The sequence below is a fragment of the Lottia gigantea genome, assembly GCF_000327385.1.
Source record: "Lottia gigantea unplaced genomic scaffold LOTGIsca_36, whole genome shotgun sequence".
NCBI classification, from domain to species: Eukaryota; Metazoa; Mollusca; class Gastropoda; family Lottiidae; genus Lottia; species Lottia gigantea.
Genome location: NW_008709220.1, coordinates 1302633 through 1313055, shown reverse-complemented (window position 1 = coordinate 1313055; position 10423 = coordinate 1302633). Strand labels below are relative to the sequence as shown.

Below are 10423 nucleotides of genomic sequence, written 5' to 3'. Positions count from 1 at the left end.
TGTTTTAGGGGGGTGGAGTGGGGTGCAATTTTGATCAAGTCCTGAAAAGGGTAGTAGTATAGACAGAAAAAGGTTGAAAACCCTTGCTCTAAAGCCTATATATTACGGATTGTTTTCAGGTCGCATTATTATTATATCTTGACAAATCATTAATGAAATGGTGTAAAAGAAGCTCAACTCAATATTATATACAACGAAATATTCCATTCTTTACCAAACAGATTTGGCTTTAGATATTCAGTTGACTCGTCTTCATGTCAACTTGTCGTAAATGGGCTGAAAGATCTCGACTAGATGTTTTCACAGTCGTCCAGACCGTTTAATGCGTAAGTATAGACTCGCACAAAAACTAATTCGATCACCGATTTGATTATATTGTGTTAAAAAAAGTTATAACTACAAAATTCTATATATTTTTGAGAAAATGGAGCAATTAAGATCTAACTGAATGTATCATTTGCTTGAAATCGTTTAATAAATTTATTGCGTCATTGTCACCGAATTTTATCCAATCAGAGAGACGGAGGCCATTTATTGCCAATAATGGCGGCATCCTGAGACTGCTGCATGAGAAGTTTTAACAACTTTGTGAAATTTACCGTTAATTTACGCATAATTTGTGTTGATCAAAACTCGCCGCTAGTAATTTAAGCAGAAACAACAGTTTTTAACAGTAATTACAATTTTCCGTTATTTTAATTGAGTAGTTTTCAATGTTTTGGTTGGACGAACCTCCCGCCGATTTGCTTTGCTTTCCGCTGAAGCTGTTTGTTTTCATTTTAAATAGGTCAATCAATGGTCAAAGTTGTTTTGTTTACACATCGTTGAAATATGACTGTCTTGATTTTCTATTGCATTTGATAATCATACCACTTCAATAGTTTTAATTTCCATTACATTTTCCTTAATCACTTTGTTAAGATTTATATTTGGCTAGGCTTCTCTGCTGAGTTTGCTTGTTTATTTAAAACCAAAGTGCATACACGTCAAGGAAATCCCAAATTCTAAAACGAGTGCAGGAAACAGTTTCTCTCATTTGATTCTTTTCAGTAACATTTTCATGATATGAAAAACATGCAAGAAGGCTTAATTTTTTGATGTGCTTTGAGCTAATATCCTTTCAATCAGGAAATTAAAGGTCAAACATGTTGACTGTGATAAGAGAGCATGAGCCAGTACTTTGCTGAAGTCGCATGACCATGATGTATTTTGAAATTTTACACTCTTATTTTAGGTAACAAGCAGCCATGCCACGAGTAACAAGGAAGTCGATTGTGGATAGTCCAGAACCCACCAGACGCAGTTCAAGGGCAGCAACTCAAGCCTCTTCAACCAGCTCAAAGGCTACCCCACCACCAAGGTTAGAATATTGGATAATCTTCTCATTCTCAAACAAACAATCAACATTAATCCCAATTTCTCTGTCTAAACAGGACTGTAGACTAATGTGTTGTTGTTTTTATACAGTAAGCTTATAGTTTCCCTTCTGTTCTGTTCAAAGGATTAAACAAAATAAACCCCAAAATAAAAACATAGAGTAGAGGTAATAAGTTACTTGAAAGGGAATTTCATTTCTTGTTTATGGTAATTGTTAAAGATTTTCTTCTTGATTTTTTCTTTCCAGTCGGAGTCGTAGTAAGTCAGTGAAAAAAGCTGGTAGTGAAGCAGGTGATGGTCCAGAAGAAATAGAAGAAGTTAAAAAACCTACAGGTCGTGGTCGTAGTCAGTCCAAGAAAAAAGGTAGGCACGGAAAAATTGTGGACGTAACTGACATAAACATTTTCAGGCTGCACTGTGCTTGTATTTATGTCAGTTTTCAATTGAAAAATTGATGCCAACAATTTACCCCACTGCAGACTGCATGGTGTCTTTGAATTTGAAGCTGGAAAGAAGGATGATAGACTCGTAATTAATATCATTTTGAAGTGATTTGCGATGCAGAATGGGTTGATAATTTTGACATGTTTCTTTTCCAGTTGAAGATGTAGAATCCCCAGCGCCTAGAGGTACCAAGAGAAAAGCTCCATCAACCAGTCCGAAACAGACAAAGGGAAAGGGACGAGGTACGGCTAAGAGAGGAAAAGTTGACGTGGAACTTGAAGATGAACCAGAGGAAGAGGAAGCTGTCACAGAGGAGCCGGTGGAGGAAGCGGAACCAGAGGAGAGTAGAGGTAGGAGCAGAAAGAAAGGAAAGACAACTGCAAGCCCGAAAGTAACAGAAAAAGTGGCAACTAGTTCGTCAAGTAGAGGTCACAAAGGAAAGAAAACTCCTGCTGCAACACCATCTCCAGCTAAATCATCACCTAGAAATCAGAGAGGTAGAAAATCTGAACCCACAGATGTAGAGCAAAAAGAAGATGCTGATATCACTGACCCTATAGGAGCTGATCCAGTCAAAGCCAGCCCTGTCAAAACCACCCCAGTCAAAGCCAGCCCTGCCAAAACTACACCAGTCAAACCAACATCAGTGGCAGCCAGTCCAGTCAAAAGTGGTGCCACACCAGTTGTTGAACCTATCACCCCAGAATCAGAACCAGAGATGTCCGCCATTGAGAACATTTCTCCTGCTGAACCAAAACCTCCTGTATCCATTCCTGTCGTAGCAACGGAAGCAAGGCAGACTCCGGGCGGTGGAACAAAACGTAAAGCACGAGATGATGACGAGCAAGACGTTTCTGTCAAAAGACCTCACGTCAGTTCAGCTCATGGATCAAGTGAAACTGTCTCGTCTCAGAAGGATAAAGTAGACGCATCGTCACAGTCAACTAAGATCACTTCTCAGTCTTCTGAAGCAGCAGCAAAACCTGACCCTACAGATGATTTTGAAATAATTTCTCATAATGACGTACCAGCAGCTGATAGTCAGGAAGTTCAGCAATGTGTTCCAGCCACTCAGACTAAGTCCACCAAACCTCAAGTCGTGTCATCTCCATCCAAGAAGGTCACTCCCGCTCCGAAGGTCACAACGTCCGAAGCTGTAAGCAGCCAATCAGAGGCTGGATCCAGCGCGAAACAAGTTTCTTCAGGAGGTAGGAATTGACAATTTTGGAATTTTGTTTTTGTTTTGGTACATAGGCCTATTGTGCTGGCATGAAACATTGAGTAAAACCAATATCCAATATGACGTGGCACGATGCATAAAAGTTTTAGGTTTACCATTCCAAAATAGAACTTAATTTTTTCTGATTAATATTGAAAGAAAAAATATAAAATCACATTATGAGAATAAATGTTATAAAGTTAAACAGACATATTAAGGGGCCATAGTTTCGTCTGGGTAAAATGACCAAAATAATCGATTAGCGTCGCTAGGAAGTAGGAATTTATAATTTTGATTATCAAATTTCATAATATATTACATGTCAAAGTTACATTTTCTCCACTGTACCCATTAACAAATAGTAATCTCTTCCACATAGTTTCCCCTCAGCACAATACATACCCACAATCAGCTATAATAACCGATCAAAGCAAGAATATGCTTTTATGACACAAAAATAACCCATGACATTAAGAATTTTGGCATATTTTTAATCTAGTATATACAGGGTTGCATTATTTCGATTATTGATCATTAGCCTGAAAGATAGTCGATCTCAATTTAGTAATCGATACCCAGCCCTAGTCATAATGGTTTTGTATATTACATCAGGGTGTAATACTCCAGTTTATTTTGTAGTTGTATCAGGTCAGTCTGGATCAGTAGAAGTGAAATCTAGTACAGATAGTATATCAACAGTTGACAGTTCTGTAGATATTGGTTGTTATGGTGATGATAGAACTCCCCTACCCCCAAAGGTAAATATTTTTAAAGTGGGAGAAGGTGTGAATGTTTTGAAAGTGTTGTTAGGAACAATAATGATATAAAATACATCTATATGATAAAAAAAAGAAATTAAATATCGTCTGTTCTTGGTTTAATTTCATTAGGAGTGAAAAAAGAGGAACAATTTCCAATCATTATGGACTAAAGGTTGTAACATTGTACTAATGACAAAGTTATGAAAGCACAGGCACAGGCACAGGACTTATAAGTTTTAAGTTCTTTAATTTGAATAAACAAAGTGTGTGTTAGTTAAAAGATGTTTGTAAATTCTGGTTCTGTACACTTTAAACTATAGATAATCTGAATTTAGCAGAAGAGAAAATCCCCTTGGGATCTTTGAGTCAGAACAAATTAAAAAAAAACAATGTAAAAAATGTTGGCAATATGATAAGAAGATAGATATTCTGAAATACAGCTATTGTTATTGTAAACTGTATTATTTAAAACAATTAATGAATTTTTTGATTTTGTCATTTTAGCCCTCCACTGCGAAGACCAACATTACATCCCAGAGTTCCTTGTCCAATGTAAATCATCGTGCGGCAGATTCAAACCAAAAGGAGGCAACGTCCAATAAGAATTCAACTAACTCTATTAATTCACAACCAGCAACACAGTCTAACCAATCAGAGAACGTTACTAGTAGCAACACAACTAATGGAGTCAGCCATCTTGAAAAACCTAAAGTTTCACCCATCAAGCATTTCGATCCTAAACCTACACCTACTAGTGCTTTTCTCACCAAATATAGTAAAGACATTTTTAATCGTAATTATTTGACGAATCCTGCCTTATCGAACCCTGTTGATTCTACCCGTCAATTTAGCCTGGTCTCTTATAATATATTGGCTGATTGTCATCTACAACGTGGGGATTACAGTTATACGTCTGATCAATATTTAAACCAGAATTATCGTCATGAGTTACTGCTCCGTGAGTTGAAATATCTCAACGCTGATGTCATTTGTCTACAGGAAGTCAACCCTGAATATTTCTCTGCCATTTTGAAACCTGCTTTACAAAGGTAAGACATTTCTACTTACTTAAAGGTGCGCCATTTTGGGGAATTGATTTTAGCCATGAATACATGTAAATAGTCTTCAAAAGTACAAGAAATGTACGAAAATCACATAATACTTCCTCATGTGAAAAGTTCATTAGCTGCTACCAATATTTTGTCAAAATGTCACAGATTTCGGGTTTTCGTTTTGTAGTTCGGATCGTTAGTACCTTGGTTATATGGATGTTCTAATAGTTGTATATATATTTCAGTTTGGGGTATGCTGGTGATCTACATAAAAGATGTAAAGAATATTTTAATGAAGGGGAAGCCACGTTTTATAAAACTTCTCGTTTCACCATGTTGGAACAGAAAGGGTTAAATTTAAAAGACTTAGCAGAAAGGGTTAGTGATTGATCTTTGTTTTCTTTTATTTAACATACATCTTTAAATGACTTTCGTCACAAAAACCAGAAATCACCAAGTAAGAATGTTGCTGTGGAGTGAATCTGGTTTTCACTTCTCTAGAAATCTAAAAAATTAAATTTTCTTGAGTTCTTTTTATCATTGGAATTGTTGAACTCGTGACAAAATTTCAATTAATAGATTTTTATAACAATCAGGGATCTGGGTCTGAACTAAATCTTTTTGTTTTTCTATTGTGAGCCTATGATATATTTTTGTAGCAACTGTGCTTCATTTCACCAATTTTGTGTCATAAGATTTATTAAACGTATGGGATATGTAAAATGTATTTATTATTGTCTGTAGGAAGTAATGGCAGGAGGATTGAATGAAGATGTACAGACAGCAGTAAGAGAATATCTTGACAGAGCAGACGTACTTCATCTGTCTCGATTACAATGTAATAATACAGGAAAGATAGTCACTATTGGTAATATACATGTTATCTGGGACGAGTTTAAATCACCTGATGTACAGTGTATACAGGTAACTATAGCAACTCTTACTCAAGTTCTCGATAGCGTATCGAGTATCATTTACAACCTCAAAGATATTCAGATATTAAATTTCCCAACCGTGAACCGGACATGTGATTTGGTGGCTAAAATTGCGACAGTGAGCTGTGAACACTATTCTTGATTGGCTAGTTATAAAATTTCTAAGACTAAGATACAATTGGTCTAAATGTTGTCAAACCTGTGACTCTGATTGATTGATATTATTTAATTTACAGTTGACAAGGCCCAAGAGACAATCATTATCTCAAGAAAACAAAATATCACGATATAGACCCACAACGCGATATTATCAGCTTTAATATCGCGATATTGCTTTTGACCAATATCGCCCAGCCCTAGTCTAACAGATGAATTAACTGTCACTCTGATTGATTGATATATTTTTATTGACAGATTGCTAGTGCTATAAAAGAGATAGTGAATAAAGCTGGTAACGATACATCACCTTTTATTATCACGGGAGATTTTAACAGTGAAATATCTAGTTCTGGATATCAGCTAGGTCGAGATGGTTATCTTTCAGATGTCAATATACAGAAATTACAATCACTGGAGAATTTACAGACAAAAGAGGGTTCGGTAAGTTTGTTTAGTTTAAATGACGGTTGATGTTTTTTTAGTTAAGATTTGAATGGATAAGTTGTAAAAATATTCATTCCTTCAATCATTCATACTTTCTTTCACATTTCATTCATACTTTCTTTCATTCATTCACCCATTTCATTCATTCATACTTTATTTCACATTTCATTCATTCACATTTCATTCATTCACTCATTTCATTCATACTTTCATTCACATTTCATTCATACTTTCATTCACATTTCATTCATACTTTCATAAACATTTCATTCATACTTTCTTTCATTCACTTGTGTCATTCATACTTTCATTCACATTTCATTCATACTTTCTTTCATTCACTTGTGTCATTCATACTTTCATTTCTTTCATATTTTTTGCATTCATACTTTCATTCACATTTCATTCATACTTTCATTCACATTTCATTCATACTTTCATAAACATTTCATTCATACTTTCCTTCACATTTCATTCATACTTTCTTTCATTCACTTGTGTCATTCATACTTTCATTCATACTTTCATTTCTTTCATATTTTTTGCATTCTTATTTTTTTTATTCATACTTTCTTTCATTCACTACTTTCATTCATTCATTCATCTGTATGGCTATCACTGTCAGTTGAAACAAGAAGAGTAGAGATAGTTAATAAATAATAATATATTTTGTATTTTTTTTAGAAATCTTTAGTGAATCATCTATGGCGAGCATTCCAACATACAGCTTCTAATCTACGTTCAGCTTACTTCACTGTTCAGGTAAGGTCTTCTTTGTCAGGTGATATTCTGGAATTGTTGACAGGTAAGGTCTTCATTGTCAGGTCATATTCTGGAATTGTTGACAGGTAAGGTCTCCATTGTCAGGTGATATTCTGGAATTGTTGACAGGTAAGGTCTTCGTTGTCAGGTGATATTCTGGAATTGTTGACAGGTAAGGTCTTCATTGTCAGGTGATATTCTGGAATTGTTGACAGGTAAGGTCTTCATTGTCAGGTGATATTCTGGAATTGTTGACAGGTTAGGTCTTCATTGTCAGGTGATATTCTGGAATTGTTGATAGCTGAAAAATGATTTAACCTGTTTGTAATGAAACCAAACTCTGTTGTTAGTTTCTCTAATAGAAATAAAGGAATACTTGAGGTTATCACAAAGTTTTGATTGGGAAGAACTACAGCTTTATGTTATAACATGTACCAGTGGGTTTCAAGATCTCGTTGATGAAGCTAATGGAATGTAATGTGATATAATTAGTTAACTTATTAGGTCACAAAGAGAGAAGTGAGGGTTTAGATTTGTCATTGTTCCCATTGGAAAGTTTGCTTGATAATCCAATGGAGTTAAATGGAGGGCCTATTGGCTGTAGACTGTGTTAGGTCCGGGTTGGTGTCGAGTCGGTTGATTATTAGGTAGTCGAGATTTCGACTGGAGTGTCTCGGTAAATGGAAGTGAGAGGCGATTGGTGTGTCAAACAGGGATAACTGGTCGCACAGCCCATCTTTATCTCTTAACTTATTAGGTCTTTGGTTCTCTTGAATCCTTGAAAAATGAGCTTTAAGCAATTTGAAGAGACTGATGTGCACAAAAAGATCTATTTATTTAGAAGGGATATTAAACAGGATGCATGTGTATGACAGTTGGAATTTAATTACAAGTAGGTAAATGCTGCCAAAATTTCCCTCATTGCACACTGCATGGTATGATTATCAAAGATCATTTAGATAATGCAGATGTATAGTGATATAATATTTTTATATCTGTTTATGATTTATGTCATCAATCATTGTATCTTTGAAAACTAATTTTTAATAATAAAATATTTTAACAGGGTCAAGAACCAGTAGTCACATCATACACAGCTAACATGAAGACAACAGTAGATTATATATTCTATAATGCAAACAGTCTGGATGTTAACGGAACACTACAGGTGGTACATCATGATGTCATCAATAAAACAGGAGGCTTACCCTCAGCTGAGTTCCCCTCCGATCACGTCTCATTGAAAGCTGTGTTTAATTTAAAACCTTAGAATAGGTGAGGTCCAGAGATTTTTTGCTTAACAGGACACAATTATATAGATAACAATTACTTTAATAAATAACTTGTGATGTTTCGATGATGATGCTTTCGTCTTTATCAAGAGTCGAAACGTCACATGTTATTTATTAAAGTAATTGTTATCTATATAATTGTGTCCTGTTATTCATACCCCAGTTACTAAATGCCACTTAAGGAAGATATTTTGCTATAAAGACCAAAAATTGCAAAAAATATTTATGAATATCAAGGAATGTATCAAAATGAAAACATAAATTCATTTCATGTTGAATAATATTGAACTGGCCACGTATTCTCGAAATCGATGTCCTAGAATCAATGTTAGAAGATAAAAACCTAAGACAACCTAGTGGTAAGATCGTTTGGAGAATACTTGGCCAGAACTTGTATTAAATATTTTACCTTGAAATAAAAAACATCACTTGATTCAAAAACATATATTTCTATCAAATTACACACCTTCGTTTTCATCAGGATCTGGTCTCTGTAAAAGTATAAAAAAAAACTGTTGGATGAATAGTTTTATATTTTTTGAAGAAAACAAGACTGTATTCATCCATCAAAACTGAGTCTTTAGTTAGTTTCACAGTTGATAACAGTTTATTCCAAAAAAATTAAAAATTTCACTATCTTGAAATATACTTGGTAATGTTAGTTTATAGTTTTTACTCTTTTATTTCAGTGGATAAAGAAAAACAGATTGTAAATATATTTTCACCATGGTATCATCTATATATAACTCATGACATCATCAATGACATTATCAGTGTTAATTAATATTAACCAATCAGATTGTACTCGTTAAGTTGAAATGTCTAACATTGTGTATAAACCCGTTCCAGTTGTGGATATCACCTGCCAAAAAAATAAACCTTTTATTAATGAATTAGTCCAAAAAAATTGCCAAAAATATGGTAATTAGGACTAAATCAGGAAAGATGTAAAATAGTTCCAAATTTGAAAAACTGTTTTAGACATATGATTGGTCCATTTGATCAGGAAGGAATTCACATCCTACCAAAGACATGACTGAGTCAAACAGACCTTCAGGCTACAAGGTACTCTATATAAAACATTCGCTGTTCAAGGTCACCGTATTTTGTAATATGGTAGGATAGGGTTTTGCTTTCCAGTCTAACATTATCATTCTGATCATGTAGTAACATTATCATCTTACATTAAAGGAACAGCTGCGCCATTTTTTTTTTTGACCAATTATACTTAAGTTCACCGTCGAAATTTGCGCCTTCAAATCCATGTGTGTCCATAATTATCTACATTTGAATGTTAATTTAACGACTCGTCATTTCTAGATACTCGGTGATATATAGAAAAGACATATAGAAATAGTAAGTAAAATTCCTAGATTGAAGTATTTTTAAAAGAATCAGGCGATGTACATTTTAGTTTATCTGAAGACTATTTACATATATTCAAGATTAAAATTAACCACTCAAAATGGCACACCTGTCCCTTTAAGAAATTTTCATTGGGTTTTTAATTATTATTTCAATTAAATTGTTATATTTTAATCTACAATGTTAATATCTTTGTTATGATTACATTTTATCCAGTTTTAGGAAACGTTACAAGTTTTAAGGCAGTTTGTTTATTTTTTTTATTCTTTATATTCATGTTGAAGGGATTCATGTTCAAATTAAAGTGATATGGATGTCTAAATATTTGCTTTACCAGCTGACAAGAACTAATAAGGAGATGGTTAACAATGGTATTTTTTGGTTGGATTTGAGTTAATAATTAACTGATTGAGCTACTACTAGTATGATTTGATTTAGATACAAGCGTTAAATGCAGCTCTATCAACTGGTAAAGTAAATATTTAGACAGCTGAAATTGAGCTCAATCAGCTGATATATTAGATATTTAGACAACTATACAGATAGCTTAAATTGGGCTCTGTCAGCAGGTAAAATAAATATTTAGATGACTATACAGATAACTTAAATTGAG

The 10423-nt window shown here is 34.1% G+C and overlaps 1 protein-coding gene across 1 annotated transcript; it reads left to right on the top strand.

Moving 5' to 3' along the window:
* Nucleotides 1-1247: 1247 nt before the first annotated feature.
* LOTGIDRAFT_233228 (hypothetical protein) lies at nt 1248-9422 on the top strand (the record flags this gene model as incomplete). The annotated part of the gene is made up of 11 exons (XM_009058874.1): nt 1248-1360; nt 1625-1740; nt 1977-3029; nt 3653-3798; nt 4306-4850; nt 5099-5231; nt 5598-5777; nt 6203-6388; nt 7076-7153; nt 8220-8428; nt 9135-9422. The coding sequence occupies 10 exons, from the start codon at nt 1248-1250 to the stop codon at nt 8421-8423; spliced, it is 2754 nt and encodes a 917-aa protein (XP_009057122.1). The 3' UTR covers nt 8424-8428; nt 9135-9422.
* Nucleotides 9423-10423: the final 1001 nt, after the last annotated feature.